At 41.5% G+C, this 25,616-nt stretch overlaps 3 protein-coding genes across 4 annotated transcripts in view; 1 reads left to right on the forward strand and 2 right to left on the reverse strand.

The window, feature by feature from the left end:
- The first annotated feature begins 188 nt into the window (after positions 1–188).
- aagab (alpha and gamma adaptin binding protein) lies at positions 189–7,264 on the forward strand. Of its 2 annotated transcripts, none has more exons than XM_087136738.1 (8): positions 189–301; positions 1,070–1,257; positions 1,923–2,022; positions 2,393–2,494; positions 2,951–3,022; positions 3,506–3,883; positions 4,827–4,931; positions 5,688–7,264. In XM_087136738.1, exons 1-8 carry the CDS (start codon positions 238–240, stop codon positions 5,804–5,806), a joined length of 1,128 nt encoding a protein of 375 aa, XP_086992864.1. In that variant the 5' UTR covers positions 189–237; the 3' UTR covers positions 5,807–7,264. The 2 variants fall into 2 exon arrangements, with proteins under 2 accessions (XP_086992864.1, XP_022104699.2); XM_022249007.2 differs by having other exon boundaries at positions 3,506–3,868.
- Positions 6,618–25,616, reverse strand: part of LOC110986798 (sucrase-isomaltase, intestinal-like) — a 29,354-nt gene continuing 10,355 nt past the window's right edge. Inside the window, exons 13-23 of the mRNA XM_022249006.2 lie at positions 25,167–25,300; positions 24,903–24,937; positions 24,542–24,658; positions 24,070–24,218; positions 14,013–14,097; positions 13,284–13,340; positions 12,250–12,380; positions 10,908–10,996; positions 10,124–10,173; positions 8,890–9,051; positions 6,618–8,192 (exon numbers count right to left, since the gene is read on the reverse strand). Of these exons, the coding sequence (XP_022104698.2) occupies positions 8,130–8,192; positions 8,890–9,051; positions 10,124–10,173; positions 10,908–10,996; positions 12,250–12,380; positions 13,284–13,340; positions 14,013–14,097; positions 24,070–24,218; positions 24,542–24,658; positions 24,903–24,937; positions 25,167–25,300 (1,072 nt within the window). The 3' untranslated portion in view covers positions 6,618–8,129. The remainder of the gene's footprint in view (positions 8,193–8,889; positions 9,052–10,123; positions 10,174–10,907; positions 10,997–12,249; positions 12,381–13,283; positions 13,341–14,012; positions 14,098–24,069; positions 24,219–24,541; positions 24,659–24,902; positions 24,938–25,166; positions 25,301–25,616) is intronic.
- Positions 20,153–21,510, reverse strand: LOC147799029 (uncharacterized). The gene has a single exon (XM_087136737.1). It carries the CDS (start codon positions 21,377–21,379, stop codon positions 20,153–20,155), a length of 1,227 nt encoding a protein of 408 aa, XP_086992863.1. The 5' UTR covers positions 21,380–21,510.

Consider the following 25,616-nt stretch of genomic DNA (forward strand, 5'->3'; position numbering starts at 1 on the left):
GTTCCCAAATGCACCCCTCCCAATGTTAACTGCTCATAAGTTCTTAGCTCTTGAGTACTCAGCCCCCCCGAAAATTCATTCCTCTTAGGAAAAAAAATGGTTTGTCCTTTCCTTGGAAAAAAATTCTGGCGACGCCCAATGACTGATTGCCCACGTGTTGATCATCGGCCGTTGTAATCAGAGCGACGTTTGGGACCGTAGAAATAGCGTTGTGCGGGTAAACAATTATATTTAAAGATGGCGGCGCCCTGTGTGTTAGTTGCCAGTTGTTGTTCATTGGAGACTTCGCATATTATAAAGCGTGAGTTCTTCATCAAATTTGTCCCTGATCTCATAAAATAACAGTGGCTGTCAATATTTGCAAATAATAATGCAACTTTGTTCACTCTATTTACATGATTTAAATTTATACATATCACCTTGGGCATTATCATGATAATATTATTGGAGCCTAGGCTAGGTCCACCACACACAGCGCGCCCGCGGTCTCGAAACGCTACCCATAAAACTATAAAATTGCACGTGCGGGGAAAATTTCCATGTGAGGCATGTGTTTCAAAACACTTTCGCGATTGGAAAATCAGCCCGAAACGTCCAAATTTTAATATGTAAGAATAGTTTGATGTTCGGAGAAAACAATATTAACGGCTGTTTTTAACTCGATTTTGTAGCATTGTAAAGAATGTACTTAGTGTAGCTAATATCTTGCCATGCTTGCTGGTCACTTCAACCATGTCAACATGGTCAAGCGAATGGGATAGCTTGTGTGTCTGTGTTTTGATAAAAATTTTTGCTAGAAGCTACAATTCTGCGCACTAACTGCATGTAACTTCAAATTTTTAAAGGTAGGCCTCTTAGGCCTAGACATACTTGTCAGAAATTGCTGAATGGTTCTCAGTCTTAAAAATTAAAATCCTCCAAGCCACTAATTATAAATATAAAAGAAACATTTGATAGACATCAGTATTTATTTAAAAAAAAATAAATATCAAAAAAGAAGATTGCGTTCTGTATATTTATTTCACATAAATCATGTTTTCATCGTTGTTACTGAATATTAAACCAACAGAAATTCTCGGAACAGAAGAGCTGCCTCCTGCGTCGCCCATTATAGAAGACATCGTGGGATACCCGTGGTCCATAGAAAACAAATACTACACCGCACAGGTTGAGATCTGCAGCACACCATCAAAGACAATTGGCGATGCTGAATTTGCTGAAAGACTTGAAGCTGTTATCATCTTGTGTGATGACAAGGTATAAAAAGTTCACTTGGGGAGGTATTTAAGATGCTAATAATTAATGAGCGTGACTGAGAGAGGACGCAATTTTCCTAACATCAGAGGCTTCTTTGGTTAGAACTGCACTTCACTGGTTCACGAACAACTATGAAATGTATGCATTACGGTTTTATACAGCAAAATAAGTACCAATGACGAACATGGCTCTTTTGAACCAATGAGGGGGTGCTTCTGCTCAAGGCGAATTCTAGACTGAGTCCGGTATTCACACCATGGAATTAGGCTATAAAACTGACTAAGGGGTAGTGTCAATGCAATGCTAGCATTCATTACTGTATAGGAGAGCACTGATATCTGAGAAACCACCTGCACAGAGGTATTATGTCTTGCAAGGAAGCATGAATGAGATCCTTATCCATGTTGATGGAACCCGATTGAGGTAGTGGATAATGTATCCTGAATCATTATCTATGCAAAATGTCCGAAGCTACTTTAAGTCACTTATTGTACATGTAGATGTCAGAGTTGATGCAAACGTCTCAAACTTGTAAAATGTATTTAGAATTGTGACATTATACTGCTAGCTGCCTTCCTTAGTTGATTTTTGCAAAACTGTTGTTGGACTTTTCATATCAGATGAAAATGGTGAAATTGTTATTTTTTGGCCATTCTCAATTGCAGACCAGCAGTTTTGAATCAGTCAAGCAATGGATGCCATTCATAGAACAGTTATCCCCGTCAACTCAGATATTGGCTTGTCAACAGTTTACTCGGAATGGAGGTAGGTGAAAGGTCAAGATGAAATGATCAAACTCAGTACTTTTTCTACCGATACTTTTATGGATGATGGAACCACCCTCTCTTATGTGGAAATCTGGAGAAATGCAAATCCTGGTCATTCTTCTGAAGCCCTCCAAAATCTTTTTTATTAAAGCCCAGTTGGTAAAATGTCCAATTTTTCAAGTAATTATAGCCTTGCTCTGCCGTCATCCTCAGTGCTGCAGATGTCCCTTGAAATCTCTTTGTAGGTATTGAAAGAATGGAGAGGGTTAGGGTTTAATAGCAGAAATGGAAAATGGTAACTCCCCTGACCCCGTCCACCTGTCTCAGTTGACTTGCGATCGTTAACTGTTTGCTCCCTCTTGTTACAGAGGTATCAAGACACATGGCTCAGCTGTGGTGCCTGGATAACTCCTTTGAGTTAGTGGAGCTGGAACGAGCTGAAGATGAAGACGAAGAGGACGAAGATGAATGTGAGACTGGGATAAGTTTATTCTTACGAAGTTTGGCAACCTTTGCTCTTTTTAAGTACGAAAAAAAGGAGGAGGCAATATAAAGTTCACAAATGTGCTGGATATCTGTGAGGAGAAATCATATACTCACAATATTTAAATATTAAATATTTATTATAATTTTGAATAGTCTATCAATCAATAAACATTACTTTCATTATGTCAGTTTTATTTAAGTAACAAGTAACAAAGAAAGGTAATAACTAATACTAGAAGGAGTTGTGAAGAAGGCAGGAAAATAAATAGGTAATTATGGAGGCATTTCTGAAGCCCCTGAGTTTTGAAGTGCTTTCAGAATGCTGCATGGCAATATTGATAGCACGTGCAAATTAATTCAAGTCATGGATTTGCAGAGCCCTTGGCCATTTTGAGTGATATTTAATGTGTTTTGATTGTTTGTCTGCCATTTCAATGCAGATGACATTACTGGAGTCAAGCGCATCATCTCTGCCCTACATGCTCACACATGGTCCAATCTGGAGTTGAAAGGTAATCCACTGTCCAAGGCTCGGGGCCCACTTTCATGTGGAAAATACTGCTTAGCGATTTTTATGTGCTGAGTAAAACACAAAGAAAAACAACAGCAGCTAGAGCCTACTCATAAGCCTTGTGGCACAGCATTTTGGGTCAATCACCTGTTTTATTATAACCAAAGTTTGCAGGACCAGTTAACTCCTTTGCTTAGCAGCTGTTTGGAATTTGTCCCAGTTTAACACCAGCAGTGCCGAGGGTTGTCTCTATTGTTTAATACTGTGATGTAGTATACAGTAAGACGTGGTGGACATAGCCAAATTATATCTATTGCGATGATACAATAGCTGTTAGTACATACCGTGGAAATATAAACAGATGTCATTATTGCCTTCATAACGGTTCAGCTACTCCGCTCTGAAATCTCCACCACAAACATCAATTACTCTCATATCCATTTATACTTTCTGTTTTTGTTTTCTTCAATTACTTCATTCTCAGAAAGCAGAGGAATTTTTGGTCGTCTACAATCTGAAATGCTAAACGCAAGCAAACAGCATTCGGATGAAGAATCCACACACAGCAGTGCTGTGAACTCATCACCTGAGCCAAACACCCATACACAACTCAGGACAGACACAGAGCCATCTGCAGTAACAGTTACAACTGACACGGACAGTACCTCACCTGAGAGCAGTGGCCTACCTGCTAATGATGCAGTACATTGTCATACTGCTGGAGAGAAGACCAACCAGCCACCTGGCAGCACAACTGGTGCAGAGTCTAGTTCAGAAGGCAGGGAACAAAGTGGAAATGATAGTGCTTCCTCTGGAAAAGGAGCAGCCTCAATGCAAGACAGAATAGGTAGGAAAACACAACGTAGGGTTCTTTGCACTTCTTTAAAATGATTTTTCTCATGATCAGGATGCATCATGCATGTTGCCAACTTGTGGTGTGCAGAGTTATTAGAAATGGATATCCAAATAAAGTAGAACATGGATAATCAGGAAATAGAAATAAGAAGATGCAGGAAAAGTTTGCATTAAACTGGTCAATTCTGTCTGATCCAAAAGCCTTGGCTCATAAAAGTAGAATCTCTTTTAGCGTTCCATCTACCTGCTTTGTTTACTTGACAAAAACCTTTTGAAACCATTTCATTATCTTTCTGTATTAAAGTCCTTAATTAATTTGTGATGTTGGCTGTTGGTACCCAGCCCCGTAATGTTAATTTGGTCCCTGATGCCAACAGTTACTTGGGTAGCCAGTCCCAATATACAACCCTACTCACAACCTAGGTATGCTATAAAAGAAAAATTGTTGTGAGCACCTGGTCTGGGAGAACTGTGGTGTTTGCAGAGTGCTTGGAATCTTCCTCAGTAAGCAACCAACACATTTATGGCTTCCAAAGACTTGGTTAGCTCTGTAATCTGCCTTGAGTAGAAACACCCCTCATTGTTTGATAAGAGCCATATTGGTAGGGAGTGTTCATTTTTGTTGCTAGCAACGAGACTGCAATGCGTGTATTTCAGGGTTGTTTGTGAACCAACAAAGTGCAATTTCCACCAAAAGAGCCTCCGCTGCTAAGAAAATTGCGCCCTCTCTTGGTATAGCTCAGGATACTGGCAGCATCCTAATGAACCCATTACATCTTTCTATAATACACATGCCCATAGCAAACATTTACAGTCCCTATCCAATGCCCTCCATGTACGTCATTCCTGGACATAGGCAAGTATATTCAGATACAGGCAAGTTTTTGTCTACCTGTGTGGTCCAGCAGGACTCCTTAAATTCTGACTTTTGTCCTCGTCATGTTTCCTAGACAACTTGTTGAACGATGACATGGAGGTGTTCAGAGCTTTGGGGAATGAGGACCCAGGAGAAGAGTCCTTTGAAGAATTATTTGCACGGATGGCTGCCATGAAAGGTAAGCAGGGGCTCCGAGCAGCAAAGCAATGGGCTAAATAGAACACAAAACAATGGATCAACACTTAACAAAACAGTCTCAAGAAATCTCAAGAAAAAGATATACATGTACAGGTAGGTCTTTAAAGTATGAGAACAGTTCTGGTTTCATTGTGGAGGGAAAGAAGTTTAACAAACTATGAATGTTTTCAAGTGAGGTTTACTTGCTCTGAGAGACCAAGGGCATACTTCCATATGAATGCCATTGCACCAATCTTGATGCAAACGACGAGGAGTTGATACTTGCAAAAGTGGCTGTATCTGGGAAGCAGTAACGCTGCCCCTCTCCTGAACTTGTTTAGGTAGTCTGAAGTGGTGTTTTCTAGGTATGGTCTCTCCTGCTGGGGTAGGGATTCCAGTTCTTCTGTGCTGCACTTCCTTTCACTGGAGGATTGGTTGAGACTGGAACCTGCCCCTCAACTAACATTTTCTTTGACAAACTTGTTCCAACCTGTTTCAGCTGGACCTTGGTTTTTGCCTTTAAGTCTGAACTTCTTGTGTTTTTGCTGACGAACCATTAACAGTGGAAGGGTCAATTTCAAAGTTCTTTCAAGCAAATTTGTGATTCATCCCCTTTGATCTCTTTTTGCTATCTTTTTTTTCCCTTCTTTATTTGTTATTATTCCGGGGGGGAGGAGTGTAAGGACTTCCCTCATCCCTCTTTTGCAATATGCATGGACATGTATGTGAATAAAACTTGGTTGTTTTTTTTTTCAAGAGAGGGCGGCAGGTTTGTCTGGTGAGGAGCGCAAGAAATATGCTGAGAAGGTTGCCATTTCTTTCTGGAAGGCTTTAGGAGGGGACGACGATGAAATAGATGGATTGGATTCAGATTAGCGTGGGCGCAGAGAAAACCTGGCTTGTCTAGTTTGCACACACTAAGTGTGAGCCTTTGTGAGCATAATACTTCACGTTGACTCAATGGGAAAAGAGTTCGACTCTTGTGCATACAGTGGTCCGAATTACCTATCTTAGGCATGGACATCTGTGGAAAAATATTGAAATTTGTATGATGAACCTTTTAAATATTGCTGATTTCATAGACTTAATTCTTAATACTTGAAGTGATCTGCTTAAAGGTCAATTGTGTTCATGGGATAAAATTTATTTCCGGAATGTGAAGTAGTCAAACATAGCTGGTGGCTACAAAAAACCCTAAAATTTCTAGTAAGACAAATTACACAGTTCAAAACGTATCTCATGATGACTATATTTTCTGTGATTTTTTTAATGCAGCGGAAGGGTTATCCTATATTCACTGATTTATAAAGAGCAAATTTCAAACAGTTCTATTCAAATTCACTGTACAGTGAAGATATTAATCTATAACGTCCTCTAGCAGAAGGCAAAGAAAGGCTCTTTAGGCAGCGTCAAACAGCCCACATCATCTGTTCACAGAGCACAGCCAGGGATCATGTAAATTTTTGCACATGAAGGGAAATTGTAAAAACCAGGGGAAAAAAACCCTTGTAGCACAGGAGAGAATCAACAAACAACTCTTATCACATATGGCCCGGGCCAAGAATCAAATCCCAGGACAGCAAGTGATGAGATAAAGATATACCATGGGGATTATGAGATGTCCAGACATCAAAATGGCTTGCAGTTACTATGACAACCGAAGATATGGGCACAAAAATGCTAAAAATTATTTACAGCACTGAAACCTTTAATGTTATGCAAATAAGATTTTTGCAAATCAAATGAAATGTGCCGTGGTCATTTTATTTTAAATCATGTGACAAACAAAGAAAATCCGATTGGCTAAAATATATGTTATCAATCATTTCTCTTCTTTTCATTGATTAAGCTCTGCATGACCTGAAAAAGAAAGACGATATGTACACAAACGACTTACGAATTTCATCCAAATTGAAACCAAGAGTAACTACTCTATTATGGTCACTGTCTAAAAAACAGCAAATACAAAAGTGTCGCCAAAATGCCTGAAAGTAGAACAGAAAATAATTCCTAATTCTGGGTATTTTGGAAGAAAAATCACCATAAGTATTCCTTGTAAAGCTCAGTTGTGAAAAAATGGACTTTTGGTATCGCATCTATATTTCACCTGTTAATTGATTGAGAACCAAAGAACTTGACTCTCTATCATTTCTTCTCCAAGAGGGAGCTCATTCTAAACAAGTGAAAGTTGTTGAATTTTAATTATTCGTCAGAGTTTTCTTTGGATACCACTGATGGGTGGTGACTGCAAAGCTTCAGTTCTTTAAATACAACAAGTTTTATTCTATAAAATGTTCGATTCTTGTAAATAAAGTGGAGAGGAAGCTGAAGAAATGAGTGTGATTTCTAGCATTTCATTTTGGAGTTGTTTTGCATCCGTGTCGTAGAGCTTGTATTGAGGTTATCTGCCAGCGAACCTCATTCAGCTGTGTTTGGTCCTTCATATCTTAGTTGCAGCATAGAGTACCAAAGTGAACACATTACGTGCACAATTATATGGGTAAAAGCATTAGCACAAGCACTAGGACATAAACCAACATGCACACATGTACTCAATTTGTTTGCACTACACTTCCTGGGTCAAAATGACGTCACACTCTGGTACTCCATAGTAATACCAGAATTGGCTCTGCTATGTCAAAGAGAGGCTGCACTGGCAAGCTTTGCACTTTTGAATAGATACTCATGCAACCTACACAGCAATGATGATATAGAGGAGTCTCGGTTCTGCAAGCAAAACCTCACTTTCGTCTCCGTATGCCAGTAGTTAATTTTCAACTTATTGGTTTTACCCTTACACTTCATGCCTTAACACTTGTATGCTAAGTGTTGAATAAATGTCATAGTAAGGGCAAAACCTGTCATTTAAAATTAACATCTCTGCGATGCAAAATACATCCTTGGAGACATCGGGGTAGTTTGAAGGGCATGTATGGCTCGTTCAACGGTAACCTTACTGAGCAAATACTTGATCAGCGCCTGGTGTCAGGTAACCTGGTACCCTGTGCTGTTGTTGTTTCTTATTAATTTTGCCATCAAGTCAAACGATTTCCTGAATTCGTTAACTACAAGCTTCCGTCTGTCTTCAAGCTTCTGTGTGAGCGATGAACTACATCTGAGAAGCCTTGAAATTACATGCCGGCAGAACCATCTTCTTTCTTCAGTCAGCTGTGAGTGGGTCAGTCTATTTGGTTTATCTCTACTGCCATTCCAGGATGATGTTGTCAGTCATTGGATGATTCAAATTTTCGATTGTTAAGACCTGCATTTGAAAGAAAGGCATGCAGTGTCATTTTATGGAAACTCCTGTGAAAGAGGAGAGAATTCCAATTAAAACGAGCAGATCTAGGGGGCCACGGGGACACGCCTCCCCCTCTCCCAAAATAAGTATAAAACCTTTTCGTACAGAGATGATGAAAATGGGGTAATTTTGCTTATTTCATTTCCTTTTCGTACAGAAGAATGTAAAAAGCCCCCAAATGTAGCCCCACCCCTTAAAAAGGGCTGCAAAGGATTAAATGAAAATGCTGTTCTGGATCTGCTCTTGGTAAAAAGAAACACACAACAAAATCATTAAACCATATACTTGTCTTTCGAACTGTTTGGTTAGCTATTTTGAATACTTGGAGAAGGATTTTAGCTTTTTATTAGCAACTTTTTTTCCCACTGACACCCCTTTTCATCTTTGTCGTGGATTTTACAGCACCACTGCATACCACTGGCACAGATCCAACACAGCAATTACATTATTAGCAGCTGTGAATTTCAAATAAAACCTGAAGGATTGCATGGTAGGTAGAAACTTAAACACTTGAACATTTGAACTAACATGCAAATAGAGCAAACTATCTAAAATGTTAAGTCTTAAACCTACAACTCTTTAATGAAACATAGTAAATGGTGCTACTGTGTAAAAAGTCTTTTCTTGTTGGATTTGGATTTGGAGTTGGATTTCTTACCATGTTAGCCTGATTGAAGTTCCACCTAAGGGAATTCAGCTCTACATTCTGGTACAAGACTTTGCTGACCAAACTTTTAACGCCCCAGATCTTGATGTCGTCCATCACCAGATCCGCCATCAGTGATGGATTGGGATCCGTGATGGTGGATTGGAGCACTCTCTGAAAATATGTGCAATGCAACAAACACTGTCATTGCAGGGCGCTGATTTCTGACAAATATTATGCCTGTACTACAACAACAACAAAAATATACCAGGGATGAAAAGAGATGGGTGAGCGAGATGAATGTACTCTGTACAGAAGAGAAAATGTTGCAAAGCAAGAGAAAAAGTATTGAAGTTTACTGTCTACATTACTTAGCACATGTCAAAACATTTGCAATCATCATATTTAGACTGGAAATGTAGCCTCATAGAGACCAGCACATGATTTTTAAACAGTTATTGTTTACCTATGAAAGATTATCATTACTCGGCTCAACCAAGGTTATTACTCAGCTCAAACAAGCTCATTACTCAGCTCAACCAAGCTCATCACTCAGTTCAAACAAGCTCATTACTCAGCTCAACCAAGCTCATTACTTAGCTCAAACAAGCTCATTGCTCAGCTCAACCAAGCTCATCACTCGGCTCAACCAAGCTCATTGCTCAGCTCAACCAAGCTCATCACTCAGTTCAAACAAGCTCATTACTCAGCTCAACCAAGCTCATTACTTAGCTCAAACAAGCTCATTACTCAGCTCAACCAAGCTCATTACTTAGCTCAAACAAGCTCATTGCTCAGCTCAACCAAGCTCATCACTCGGCTCAAACAAGCTCATTGCTCAGCTCAACCAAGCTCATCACTCGGCTCAACCAAGCTCATTACTTAGCTCAAACAAGCTCATTACTCAGCTCAACCAAGCTCATTACTTAGCTCAAACAAGCTCATTACTCAGCTCAAACAAGCTCATTACTCAGCTCAACCAAGCTCATTACTTAGCTCAAACAAGCTCATTACTCAGCTCAACCAAGCTCATTACTTAGCTCAACCAAGCTCATCACTCAGCTCAACCAAGCTCATTACTTAGCTCAACCAAGCTCATTACTCAGCTCAACCAAGCTCATCACTCAGCTCAACCAAGCTCATCACTCAGCTCAACCAAGCTCATTACTCAGCTCAACCAAGCTCACAAGCATGATAGAATTTCAGGCATAATTATAACTAAATAACATTCTCAACTATTACTCACATTTCCTGCAATGTATTTCGCTATAAAATAGTCTCCAGATTCAATAGTGCCTGAAAGAAATGAAACTAATTGATCATAGCAGAAACGGTACAAAATTGTTCACCTCAAATCAGATTTGTTTAATTTTTGCCAAACCTCCTGGTGACATCTGAATTATTAAAACCACACGTGGTACATAATCTCCAAACAAAAGCATTTCCTTTCCTGCAATAACTCTGGAGTTGCATAAACAAAACAAACATAACAAAATCAAACAACAAAACACCTTGACAGCCTGATTATTTTAAGTAGCACAAACAAAAAAGTGGCACCAACTGAAAAAAATGATTGCCTTATTCAAATGATTGCACCTGCAAAACAATAACAGTATACTGGTGACATTCATTACTGATGTCGCCAGGATTTTTTCAGGGGTAGATATCACTGTTTTCAGGGGGTAAAGTTGCCGGTGTTGGGGAGGGAAGCATTTACCTGCAGCAAACTGATACACAGTGAACAGCGGAAGGAGGTCAATTCTGAGATACTTTCAAGTAAATTGGTGATTTTTAGCTTTTTTTGTTTCCTTCAATTTATTCTTTTTTCCCCATCTGTATTTTTGAGGGAGAGAAGTGCCTTTCTTCCCTCAACCCCATGATACCTATGACCATTACCTATGTTCTTCAATCTCACCTGTAAAAGATCAGTGCTCTACACAGCAATCACAGTCCTCACGCGTGCTGATTATCACAAACAAAATAAGGAATCGCACGGCGTGCATTGTGTCGATTCTGTGTCCTAAGCTTACCTTTTGTTTCGCCGTCATCCCAGAATAGCTTCCCCGTTGCCTTCTGGGAATCGTCCAGGGCAACTATCAGTCCAAATGGATTGGTGCGACTGGAAAACATAAATACATTCAATTATCACAACCATGGAAACCTGTGATACAACAATTTTGACAACGAGAGATCTTGCGAGATGAAAAGAAACTTTAAATTACAACATGCTACCTTTTGGGAGACGGACAAAACAGGAACATAAGGGCCTTCATTGAATTTGTTAAAAAAGAAAACATGAGTTTGTGCTATTTTTACACCTTGAAAAAAATGTAAAGAAGGTATAGACTGTTAGCTTGCCACCGGTAGCATTCTGTTCAATCATGCCAAATGAATGTTAAAGTTTTTTCTTATGAAATTAAATATTTTGTGAACTTGTCTCAAAACGTGTCTTAGAACCAGGTGATTACACCATTGATACAAATTATATCCCAACACCTTCAGGCAAGAAGGGTTTATTGGGATACCTCAGTTAAAGAAAACAAAATAAATGATTGATATGCAAACCACATTAGGCTTTAGAGGGACAGGAAGTCAAGACACTTTCTCTTACACATGTACACTTGTAATTGTTTGTTTTTGCTTCCATCAGTTGAGCTGAGGAGGAAAAGGGCCTTTCCTCCCTCAAAGAACAGGTCACATCCAATAAACTTTTTGAAATAATTACAAGAAGCGTGGTCCTGGGAGATAATCCCCGCAACAAAAACAGTTGAGTATAAAACACCCAGACATAGGCTCCTCACCTGATAAAGTCCATGAATGACAAATATTTCTTGAAATGCATTTTTCTCATGATGCTGGACAATAGCATCATTCAGGATAACTTATAACTGCATTGAACAGATCCCACTTTCCAAAGGCAAAAGTGTGAAACCTCACTCTTAAATAGAGTGAGAGTCTCTAATAAATCTACTCCAAAAGAGAGAAAAACACTCTAAAAGAGAGAAAACCACTCTAAAAAGAGTGAAAACCACTCCAAAAGAGGGAGATTTCCACTTTGCCACGAAGCCATATTGGGGACAACTCAAAAAAAGAGTTATCCTCTTTTTGGCTCCTCTGCTTGAGTGATTTCCACTCTTTGGGAGTGATTTTCACACTTTTTGAGTTAGTTTTCACTGGTCTTTTGAAGTAGATTTATAGCAGACTCACTCTTTTTGAAGTGAGGTTTTCACTGCTTTGTCTTTAGCAACTCGAGAATGGGTCGGGTAGGGGACACTTGTGGTGGAATGGAGGGGGGCAGATCGCGAGACAACAGAGTTTGCTCTAATCACTTAGCTTGCTGGCCATCAATGCAGACAGTGCACACATACAAACCTGTACACGGTAGAATTAGCCGGTTCCTGGGTGGGCAATATCCATCCACCCCGCACGTGAATGTTGATTTCAGCCATAGGGGTGTACATGCTGACGGTGGTCTTCTCATAGCTCCGAATAACCTGGGTGCCCTGCAGGTCGAGCACATCACTGAAGTGAATGGGAAAGTCTTGCACTACAGTCTTGGCTTTATTGATTCCCCATTCAATTAAGTTTTAATTTTACATGTTTTCTTATTCGTTAAAATCGAGCTGCAAGCCTCTCTATGACCAGCTGACCAGTTACTGTCTTGAATGTATTAGATTTAACTCATTAGGATTTCTGACACTACCATTAGGGCTGAGTCAATTCGAATAATTCACTAGTCGAATATTTGACTTTCATTTTATTTGAATATCCGAATATTTGGTCGTACCAATCAGCAGATTGTTGATGAACAAACCATATACAAAATCAGTTGCAATAATACACACAATTCTACATTATAATCAATATAATAGCTTCTCACATCTAGGAGTATCTCCAGCCATGATTGAGCAAGATTTAAGGGATGAACAAGACTTCTTTCTTGATGAAAATTTCTATTCCTTTTAAATTGTTTAATGAATAATGTACTTTTTAAATTGTTGTAAGATTTATGACACTTTTCATTTGAATCTGCTTGAAACAAGCCTCCATAGTGCAATTTTCTCATGTAAAACAAAAGAAGATTTTCCTTTCCTTTTTATGAATTTGTATTCAAAAATTCAAATTCGAAAAACAATATTTAAATATTTGAAAATCAATCAAATATTCAGTTATTCAGATATTTGGCACAGCCATAGCTACCATTCATTTTTTCGTGGGTATTTTTATGATAAGTATCCTTTTCTCTTGCCTTACATACTTTTGATCTGTTTGTGTTGCAATTTTGGCTAAAACAATGCAGAACAATCCCAGTTGATCTGATGACGTGACAGAAATAAGAACCAGAAAAAGGAGACAGGCTTTATTGCAATCATGTTCCAATTAAGGTGTTTGGCAGTGAAGCTTACCGTTTGGTAGACATACCAAGGTCCTTCAGGGACATAAACTTCCACAAATTCTGTTCCCTGCGAACAACAATGTTTAAATTTTGGTTTAATTTCGACTTGCATTGTTACAATACATGGATTTTAATGCTTACTCCTCAAAAGCCTTGTGTGACATTGGTATAAAAAAAATGAAAGGTACAAGTATTGTGATGACATATGTCATTGTAGGGTGTCTCTTATTTCATGGGTCTACAACCATAAGAACTTGAAAAGTGGGTTTGATGCTAAAACTTGATGTGTCAAGTGCGCAACTAGCTTTAGATAGCAAAGATACCAATCAATATATTCTTGTCCGTTGTTTATATGATGATTATAATGATGAGATTTAAAAGCCCATTGTGCCCAATCATGTTCCCTTTCCAAAGCTGAACCTCAACTGAGAACATCATGACAAAGGACGCAATGTCTCTTAGAGATATGAAATGGAGACTGATCATGTGATTCATGCTATAAGTTTACAGTTTCAAGACCATTCCTGCAATTGACCAACAAATTCACATCTGCTAATTTACTTTCTCATCAAGTCCACGGATGTCAAAGAAACAAATGCACATAGCTCAAGGGACAGACAAGCTTGGCACACACTAGCATGTCGACAAAGAGAACCTGGTCTAGCATTGAGAGAACGGATCACAGAGAAAGGAAATTGGGAGGGAAGGGGAGAAGATACTGGAGTGCTTAAAGTTTTACCTCATCCAAAACTGGGCTGATGAGGAGGGCAGGCCCCCACAAGAATTGCCGATCAATGTCCCACGTTACACTGTCTGAGGTGAATCTGAGAAATGAATGTGTAACGGGGAAAAATGGCACACTTCAGATGAGAATAAAAAAAACATAAAGAAGAGACTTGAAGAAAATAAAACACTTGGGGAACTCGCAAAACAAAAAAAACTTTCAACAGGATCAAAAGGGAGGAGTCGCAAGAAGTCTAAAAGAATAGGGATACGGGAGCTGAAACTTAATTCCAATAACAAAATCTTTTATTTCTTCTAAAAAAATATCCCCCCAAAAAGGAATGCAACTAGAGAACTAAAAAAAACAGGACTAAGTCGAAAATCAGAGAATTGTTGAAACCAAACCTAAAATGTAGGGGGAAATATGACCAAGACCAAAATTAAATTTAGAAATTAGACCAATCCTAGCCCAAAGCAAATCTGCAACAGAATCAAGGTAAGGCTTAACCAATTTAAAACAAGACCAACCCAAACTAAAAGAAAAAAACCAAGAACCTACAAAACCAACAAAACCGACAAAACCAACACAGCACTTAAGAAAAGTTACAGATCAATCCAACTCAAGCATCAACTACCTGTAAGTCAAAGGAAAAGTAATAAAAACCATATAAATACAAGTTGAAGACAAAGAAATTAGCCAATGCACAAAGTACTACTCTACACATCCACAGTTGCTCAATCTACATCACAAACTTTTTAGCTTCAGTAACAAACATGTACAGTAAGGCTGAGACCTGCCCAAACTCGTGAATATCAATGAGGTAATAAACAAAAGGTCCAGCCACTTCCAAGAAGGCAGGCCACACTAATCCTTAATCCCTGCAATTACCTAAGCCTCCTGCTGAAACATGTGCACAAGCATATGGGAGTTCATGAACAAAGAAAACTGACTTGCACTGGATGCATGTACTGGCCACATGGTTACAAAATACATGTACCTACCACACACAGGTAAAAGCACAAAAAATTGATAATAGAATATACGCACTTGAGTTCAAGACTACATAATGAAGAAAAGTAAAACAAATCTATCTGTGTTTCGTCATATGTACCAACTACATGTAAGTCAGCAGAATTACACTTCAACTCAATTTATTCTGCTTCACTTTCAATCATGGTATGGAGTGAATCTACATAGCAATCCTCATCCTCATAACCAACTTTAACTTAAAAGGTTCATAAGCACGGACTTAAGAATCAAATCCAAAAGCAGAGAACTAGAATCGCAGATACAACCTATTTGCTACTAAAAAAAGAACTACATAGACTCCATCGTCAATCTTCCTAGTGAAGAACTTCCAAAAAAAATGCACTTGTGTGAATACAAACACTATGTTCATATTTAAACAGGCTAAGCAACAATAACAAAAAATATCCGAGTAACCCAAAGGTTTTCAGCAATGATCAAAACACCTTGTAAAAGTTACAGTCATCTAGCTAGAATTTGGTTCAAATCTTACAAAAGAACACTTGGCCAATAATGTGAGTAAAGATGAAACAATATCTCAAACAATGAAAGTGACATCTATCATCAAAAGCAGTCAGCTGACACAAAATACAAAAGTCTTTCTCTTTAACAATACAGATTAATACAGAAATAAAAGTAAACTCACCAAGTCCACCGCAGGTCTAAGCTTTCAGGGCAGAACTTGACTGGTATTTAACAGGTGTGTTACTTCACCGACTGCCAACCTGCTTACTGAGACTTGGGCTCAAAGCATGCCCACAGTGCCTGTCCAGTTGCATGAGTCATCAAGTAAACAATTATGAGGGGCACAATGCAACTTAGGATGGGTAAACTAGGGGGTGCTACTCCTATGTGTGCGTGGACATTTGCATTTAGTACCAAGGAAATAAACTAAGTTAAATCTGCCCCTGCTACACTCTCGCCTCACTAAATCCATTGCTGTCCTCAGCAATAGGCAACAGGGAATAATCGCATTAACAAAAATACAAAATCGTGGATGCTATTTACAACTACTATTGTCGTCACCTAGTCCCTGTATCTCGCGGGCAACCTGATGATTCGTCTGGGCCGATGATGTGTCTCTACCGTCTCAATGCTGCCATCATCACTGGGCTCATCACCATCAGTATCGGAAGGAGGTCTGGACTCTGTGTCCGTTGAAGAGTGACTAGAACTGACTAGTGGAGACTTTGTTCGCGGAACAAGAAGATCTGCTGGCACTTCAGCATCTGAGTCGGTCTCGTTGCTCTCCTCTGACGCATAGAATGGACAGATGGTCAGTAAGTTGCGATGGATGGTTCTGGTTCTCGTGCAGCCCAGATCCCGAATGATGTAGACTGGAAGGTTCTGTAGCTTCCTGACTACTACATGTGGCGTCGACTCCCACCGGTCCTTCAGCTTACATCTGCCTCTAGGAGTTTTGTTTGCAACCAGCACGCGATCACCAGCCTTAAGTTCTTGATTGTGCACCTTCAGGTCATATGCTGCCTTCTGCTTTTCGCTTGCCTTTGTAGCCATCTCATTCACGGTATTATATGCCACACGTAGGTGTTCTTCCAACCGCCGGACGTATGAATGCTGGTCCCCGACATCAGGAGCGGACTCTGGTGTTAGTTGTGGTACTAAGATATCAACTGGCAGCTTGGGCTGACGCAAGAACATCAGGTAATAGGGTGAGTAGCCAGTAGACTCGTGCCGGGTGCTGTTATATGCATGTGTAAGTGCCTCTACATGCTCTGCCCAGTTGACCTTCTCTGTGGCTTCCAGCGTCCCAAGCATTGACAGCAGCGTACGGTTAAACCGCTCTGTCATGCCGTTACCCTGTGGGTGATACGGTGTCGTCCTACTCTTGGAAACACCTAGAAGCTGACACAACTCCGTCACCACCGCTGATTCAAAGCATCTGCCCTGGTCCGAATGCAGGCGCTCTGGTATCCCGTAGTGTACAATATACTTCTGCCACAACACCCTGGCTACGGTGATCGCCTTCTGGTCTCTGGTAGGGAACGCCTGCGCATATCGAGTAAAATGGTCAGTGACCACGAGGATGTTTTCTATCCCACCCTTTGACTGCTCCAGGCTCAGGAAGTCCATACAGACCAATTGCAGTGGGCGAGATGTCTTGATGGCCTGCAGTTCAGCTCTTCTAGATTCCGGGGTCTTCCGTAGCGCGCATCTCTTGCACTTCTTAATGTAGGACCTGGTTTGCGAGTAGAGTCCAGGCCAGTAGTACCGGTCACGAACTAGGTGGAGTACTTTGTCAAGCCCAAGGTGACCCATAGCGTCGTGCAGACGTTGTAGCACCTTCTGTCGCATGACTCGGGGAAGGACTAACAGATGCTGTATTTGACCATCATCATACTCCCTGCAGTAAAACAGCATACCACTTCTTACGCTCAGCTTGTCCCACACCCGTATCAGCTTTCTAACTACTCTTGACTCCTTGGACACCTGTCTTCTACTCGGCTTGGCCGGACTTTGACGTTTGAGATCAAGGACTCTCATGATTGCTGCATCGTTGTGCTGAGCCTCTTCCAGGTTTAGCCCTTGCACACAGCTGGTACCACAGCCACTGTCACCGAGAGACCTCTGAACTTCAGGGTCACCAAGGGAGCCATCTTCTCGACTGGGGTCGCTCTGGCAGCTGGACGAAGGGGATTCCACAATTGGGAAGGAGACAGCATTACTGATGACCGGCATGGTTGGTGTTTCTCCAACCACAACATCTGTCTTCCCATCAGCGGCATCAAGGATTCTGGTTACTTCGGCCTTCCCTATACGAGACAACGAATCTGCGTTTGAATTGGATTTGCCTGGCCTGTACGCGATGTCCAGGTTGAAGATAGCCAGGTCGCTCACCCATCGCTGGCCTGATGCATCTAGCTTAGCCTTCTTCATCACATAAGTGAGGGGATTGTTGTCTGTGACAGCGGTAATCTTGTGCCCATACAAGTAATCCCTGAACTTGTTGGTCACAGCCCAGTGTAGCGCGCGAAATTCTAACTTGTGGGCAGGGTACTTGGCCTCTGATGAAGTTAGAGTCCGACTGGCATAAGCAATCACTCTCTCCTTGCCATCCTGTACCTGCGCCAATACTGCACCTAGACCACCACCAGATGCATCGGTCTGCACTATAAATGGAAGACGGTAGTCTGCATAAGCCAGGATCGGTGCTGTGGTGAGCCGATCACGGAGAGTCTCAAACGATGCTTGGCACTCGGCTGTCCAATTAAAGGGCGGGTCTTTGCCACCCCGTGTACCTCCAGTCAATGCAAACAGTGGACCTGCTATCTTTGCATAGCTTCTCACAAATCTCCTGTAGTATCCCGTCAGGCCAAGAAAACTCTTGACATCTCTCTTGCACTTGGGTACTGGCCACTCCCTAACTGCTGTGACCTTCTCAGGATCTGTGGAGATGCCGTCACCTGACACCACATGGCCAAGGTACTTGACACTGCTCTGCAGTAGATGGCACTTGGTAGGCTTGAGCTTAAGCCCATGCTCCCGCAGTCTTGTGAATACTTTAGACAGGCGACTAACATGCTCTTCTATGGTGGAACTGAAAACAACAATGTCGTCCAAATATAGCAGCACACTGTCAAAGTTCATGTCTGCAAACACCGTTGCCATCAGCCTCTGAAAGGTAGCCGGAGCATTCATCAGACCGAAAGGCATCCTTGTGAACTCAAAAAGGCCCATGGGAGATGTGAAAGCCGTCTTAGGGATGTCTTTCTCAGCAACCTTAACCTGGAGATAGCCAGACGTTAAGTCAAGACAAGAAAAATACTTGGCCTGACCCAGAGCATCTAGAGCCTCGTCAATCCTGGGAAGAGGGTAGGCGTCCCGAACGGTGCGAGAGTTAAGCTTGCGATAGTCCACACAAAGTCTGATTTTACCATCCTTCTTGCGTACCACAACAATTGGCGATGCAAATGGGCTTTGACTGGGCTGAATCACTCCTGACCTCTTAAGCTCCTCTATGTGGCTCTTGACCTCATGGAATTCAGCGGGAGGGATCCGTCGATATGGCTGCCTGAAGGGGGTCGGGTCTATGAGGGGAATCTCGTGTTGCACTGTGTGGGTGAACCCCAAGTCATTTTGGTCCTTAGAAAACACATCCTCGTTCTCCTGTAGAAGCTTAGTCATAAGCTGCCTCTCTTCACCAGACAGGGCATCAAGATCAACATCAAACCTGGCCTCTAATGGTGCACCAGCTGAGGTCTCATGGCAGTGGGCCTTCGGAACTTCCCTCGTCTCTTCGAGTACCCGGCTTGGACTGGACAACACCTGTCGACCCATGACTAATGTGGCCAGAAGCGTGTTACGTCTTACTAAAACATCACGTGTCGACACATTGAGGACCCGAACAGGGACCTTCCCATTCTGAACCTGGACGAATGTGTTTCCAATGGCCAAGGAACCTCTGCCAGGGGCCTTGTGAGCATCTTCCACGAGTGCCTGGAATGTCCTTCCCCGGGTAAATCTGGGTGCCTCTGCCGGAATATCTGCCTCTGCACCAGCTTTCACTAGGAACGGCTTGCGGCCCTTGTACCTCAGAGTTCCAAACTCACCATTCCTTTTCATGAGGTCCCCACCATCAGCATTTATGTACTGGAGGGCAGAGTACCAGACTTCTGATGTTTGCTGCACCTTCTTTAGAAATCCTTTCCCATGTCGATCATGTAGGGCATCCCGGCAGGCCCGGAGAACATTAGTTCCCAACAGCCCTGGAATCTTTCGGCGGAACTCTGTTGCTGGGACAACAAACACCGGAACCTGTTGTACTTGGCGTCCGAGGACGTTCAGGTCGACCAGGATGACCCCGCTGTACGGCACTTGTTGGCCTCCAGCACCCTGAATACTGACACTTGTCTGCCACTGCTCCTGGGCTTGAAGAAGAGGATGGCTGGCTACAAATTCATCAGTGATGGTACTCACTTGTGACCCAGTGTCTAGCAGGACAGTGCACTTCCTACCAGAAACGGTGACCTCTACATCACTGACTGGCCCTATCAGACTCTTCTCTGGCTTGTCAACCTGGACGTTGTCTCCGACGGGGTTTCCTCTCTCTACAGGGCTCTTCATTCTACTAGATAAACCCACTGATCGCCCATCATCAGAGGGTCCTTCTAGTTTAACGGAGGTTGTTGGGATGAGGTGGAGGTTGGCAAACTGTTCTGCTGTAGCTGGTACCTTGGCTCAGGACATCTCCTGGCAAAATGTCCTGGCCGACCGCAGTTGTAGCATGTTTTTGTTGCCCCGTCAGACCTCCCTGGTGGATGACTGCTTTGATACATGCTGCACTGCCGTCCTGGATCCATCTGAGCATTATTCTCCAACCACCCTACACGTCGTCCAAGTTCCATCTGGTTTGCAAGGACTTGGTTGAGCATGGTTTTCTGCTCCTCCATCAGCCTTGTCAAATCATCCACTCGGGGGTTGGTGTTTTGTTCCGTCGTTCCTGGTGATACTGCCTGCTTCTGCACTTCGATCTTGGGAGCACTTGTTTTCGTTGGGACATGGGCCATGAGATGATAGGAGTTCCTCATCATCTCCTCCTGGTGATGTTTCTCTTCAGTGATAACCCTCAACTCAGCACGGATGTCTTTGAATTTCATGGTCCTGGGTCTCATAGGTGCTAATCTCTGCCTGTAGTGGTTATCATGCAGTCCCGTCATGAATTGGGTAGCCAGAATGAGGTCTCGGCTCTCTCCGAACAAGTCATGCTGACTATGTCGTCGCCCCACCTCCTCAATCCGTCGCAATAACGCCTCAAGAGCGATGGCGTAGTCACTGGCTGCCTCCCCTGGTTTCTGTACTCTGCTGTAGAACCTCGTCATGGGTGATGAAGCTGAGTTGTCTTCACCAAACTCCTCCAACAGTTCAACAAAAGCCTCCTCCGCTGTAACTCCCGAGGGCACTCTGCTCTCAAGATTGAGAACCACATCCCGCGCTCTTCCTCCGGTGTTGCGGACCACCTCGTGGAACTGTACTGCATCCGGTGCCTTCCCCTTTGCCTCCAGTAGGTACCTCATATCTCGTACCCATTCTTCGATGCGGATGCCTTTCTCTTTGCCAGTGAAGGCCTGCACCCCCTTCACTTGATGCGTTGTGACTGTCCTCTGTGTATCATATACTGGTGCGGATGCTGGCCTCATGATGGGATCAAAACCGCACATCTCAAGTGGGGTGAGCTGGTGTGGGAAAGTTGCAGTTGGGGGGTCTGGGTGACAAGGAGTGACAGGTATATCAGTCATCATGTCAACTGGGTTAGACTTGATGGGAGTAGACGTCCCCAGGTGGGATGGAGTTTCCATCATGAAGGTCACGGTAGGTGGACTTGGAGTTGCGGCCATCGTGAAATTTCACTGTTCCTAGGCTCAAGCACTGTGTTGGTTGACCCTAACCGATATTCTTGACCAGAAATAAGAACAAAGAAAACCAAGCCTCATGACCAGCAACCTATACCCCTACTCAAATAGATATCTATAGCTAAGTTCGTAATGAACAGTTTCCCTAACCTGGATTCTCCACCAAATATAGAAAGAAAAAAAATGTAACGGGGAAAAATGGCACACTTCAGATGAGAATAAAAAAAACATAAAGAAGAGACTTGAAGAAAATAAAACACTTGGGGAACTCGCAAAACAAAAAAAACTTTCAACAGGATCAAAAGGGAGGAGTCGCAAGAAGTCTAAAAGAATAGGGATACGGGAGCTGAAACTTAATTCCAATAACAAAATCTTTTATTTCTTCTAAAAAAATATCCCCCCAAAAAGGAATGCAACTAGAGAACTAAAAAAAACAGGACTGAGTCGAAAATCAGAGAATTGTTGAAACCAAACCTAAAATGTAGGGGGAAATATGACCAAGACCAAAATTAAATTTAGAAATTAGACCAATCCTAGCCCAAAGCAAATCTGCAACAGAATCAAGGTAAGGCTTAACCAATTTAAAACAAGACCAACCCAAACTAAAAGAAAAAAACCAAGAACCTACAAAACCAACAAAACCGACAAAACCAACACAGCACTTAAGAAAAGTTACAGATCAATCCAACTCAAGCATCAACTACCTGTAAGTCAAAGGAAAAGTAATAAAAACCATATAAATACAAGTTGAAGACAAAGAAATTAGCCAATGCACAAAGTACTACTCTACACATCCACAGTTGCTCAATCTACATCACAAACTTTTTAGCTTCAGTAACAAACATGTACAGTAAGGCTGAGACCTGCCCAAACTCGTGAATATCAATGAGGTAATAAACAAAAGGTCCAGCCACTTCCAAGAAGGCAGGCCACACTAATCCTTAATCCCTGCAATTACCTAAGCCTCCTGCTGAAACATGTGCACAAGCATATGGGAGTTCATGAACAAAGAAAACTGACTTGCACTGGATGCATGTACTGGCCACATGGTTACAAAATACATGTACCTACCACACACAGGTAAAAGCACAAAAAATTGATAATAGAATATACGCACTTGAGTTCAAGACTACATAATGAAGAAAAGTAAAACAAATCTATCTGTGTTTCGTCATATGTACCAACTACATGTAAGTCAGCAGAATTACACTTCAACTCAATTTATTCTGCTTCACTTTCAATCATGGTATGGAGTGAATCTACATAGCAATCCTCATCCTCATAACCAACTTTAACTTAAAAGGTTCATAAGCACGGACTTAAGAATCAAATCCAAAAGCAGAGAACTAGAATTGCAGATACAACCTATTTGCTACTAAAAAAAGAACTACATAGACTCCATCGTCAATCTTCCTAGTGAAGAACTTCCAAAAAAAATGCACTTGTGTGAATACAAACACTATGTTCATATTTAAACAGGCTAAGCAACAATAACAAAAAATATCCGAGTAACCCAAAGGTTTTCAGCAATGATCAAAACACCTTGTAAAAGTTACAGTCATCTAGCTAGAATTTGGTTCAAATCTTACAAAAGAACACTTGGCCAATAATGTGAGTAAAGATGAAACAATATCTCAAACAATGAAAGTGACATCTATCATCAAAAGCAGTCAGCTGACACAAAATACAAAAGTCTTTCTCTTTAACAATACAGATTAATACAGAAATAAAAGTAAACTCACCAAGTCCACCGCAGGTCTAAGCTTTCAGGGCAGAACTTGACTGGTATTTAACAGGTGTGTTACTTCACCGACTGCCAACCTGCTTACTGAGACTTGGGCTCAAAGCATGCCCACAGTGCCTGTCCAGTTGCATGAGTCATCAAGTAAACAATTATGAGGGGCACAATGCAACTTAGGATGGGTAAACTAGGGGGTGCTACTCCTATGTGTGCGTGGACATTTGCATTTAGTACCAAGGAAATAAACTAAGTTAAATCTGCCCCTGCTACAAATGCATAATCCGTGAGAGATGTGCTCATCACAGATATGGCCAAACAAATCATCCGAAGGCAAACATGACATATCCTCATGACAGTATCCGCCCCGAGCTCAAGTGCATGCCTCATGGTTCGCCTGTGCGGTGAGTACCAAAAAAACATGCCCTCTTTTGTTCCACTCGAAGCGGAAAGCCAGGTTGTGGTAGGGGCAGTTTTTCACAACAATATATAACTGCTGGTGCTAATTATGAGTCATTGAAATAACCAAAATGTGGCTGATATAATCAGATCAATCAATATCAATTCCTGATCAGAGCAATTATGATAAGCACAGCTTGGACATAAATTCAGGATAAATCAAAGATGACAGATTTACACAGACAGGTCTTCCAAGGACTACACTGAACAGATTACATGCCTACAGCTGCATCAATCCAGAGGCAAACAAGTTAAATCAATCAACTTCAGTTTTTTCAGATGATGGGTAAATATGATATTCTGAGATTAGGCAAGAGAAAAAAAAATAAAGTACTTCAAAAGAAAACACTTCACAACAAAAATGTTGACAAACGACAAGTGATTTTGAAAGGGATACCGTTCATAATCCTTGTATAACACATAAAAAGGAGCAGCTTTGTTTTACTGAAAACTGAGGTATTTTAAGTCTGATACTTACTCATGCATAAGCGGTCTAACCACAGTAGATCCCATGGTGTGTGCCTCGTAGAACAAAGTGTATAAATACGGCAGCAAGGTGTAACGGATCAGAAGAACGTCTCTCACATCCTTGGCGAATTCCTCCCCAAAAGAGGCTGGATCTTGAGGCTTAGATGTACCAGAGAGTAACTTATGAAAAAGTGCATGTAATGCATGGCAGTCGTAATGTAACGAAAACTGGCATCCAACCTGGGCTGGCATGGCAGTAACTTTAATAAAGCAATCAATGGGCTTGGTAGCCTTTATAAATGTCATTGTTACTGCTACTTTTGTCATCATAATTTCTCATTCGGATCACAGCTAGTGTCTTCAATGGCATTGCCACAGTCACAAATGGTTCATTGCCATTAATATTGTCACTATTCCACTCGTCCACCTTCTCAGCATTGTATAAGGCATATTTTGTCTGAACCAAAGACAACGGAACTCACTATATTATTCAAGCCGTTGTGATTTCTGGCAAAGGGGTAGAATGCCCCTAGCAGGCTCCAGCGCCGACACAAAGACTCGGTGGTGTCCTGGAAAAAGCCGCAGATGTCTGCACCGATCTAGATCCAACAAGGCATGAGAGGTTAACCCATGAAATGTTTAAATTTACAAGAATAAATATTGTTCTTTCTCCTTTGCATAGGCACTTGTTCACTCTCTTTATACATATTTTCTTTCTTATTTACTTTTGTGGTTTCTAATTTGGTGGAAATCAATCTAAGTTTGACTTGAAAAGTTCCTTAATAAAGCGACTGAATTGTGACTAATTCATAATAATGATAAAAACCATCAGCAGATACTTACGTAAGGAATACCAAACAGATTGAACTCAAGCATACCTAGATGGAACAAAATAAATATCATTTCATTGAAACGAGCATTCAAAAATATAAACACAATTGCGAACTCACAAGTTTAAAAAACCACCAAAATATTTATCTGCAAACATCAAGCTAAGTTTTCATGTGTATCAAGAGGAAACTTGATATGCCTTATGTGCTTTTGCAGTGATACCTTTATAAGCTGTCAGCTTTAGAGATAATTCATGACCGGGGTTGTATGTCTTACCGATGATTGACTTGTGCATATCAGGCCACTTGCTTGTATTGTCCCCAAGCCAGTGGCCAACGTACTTGCCACTCCCTGGGTAGGTAGACCTAGAGATGACAATGCCTCGCTTGCCTGTTGCTCTTTCATTGGCGCTGTGATGCAAAGTGGCGAGACAGAGACAAACAAAAGCAATTCTTGAGCAAACAGCTACATAGAGGCTTTGCTGGAACTCAAGCCCCTCCTTCAAATCTCATGACTTACTATGATTTATAGGTATTGAACAAACACAGACTCAAATTGACAAATCAATGACACCCCAATGCCAACCTGGCCAGTCACTTAAGGACACCACATCCAGAGGCAACATCTACCCACAATTCATGCCAAGTTTCTTTTCAGTTTGAAGTAACCCTAAAAGGGACATCTTGTGCTATCTTACAGCCACGTTAGGTAATTATTTTAGTGGAC

Source organism: Acanthaster planci, linkage group LG05 (assembly GCF_054643075.1).
Source record: "Acanthaster planci isolate LZ-2023a linkage group LG05, COTS_SCS, whole genome shotgun sequence".
Taxonomy (NCBI): Eukaryota; Metazoa; Echinodermata; class Asteroidea; order Valvatida; family Acanthasteridae; genus Acanthaster; species Acanthaster planci.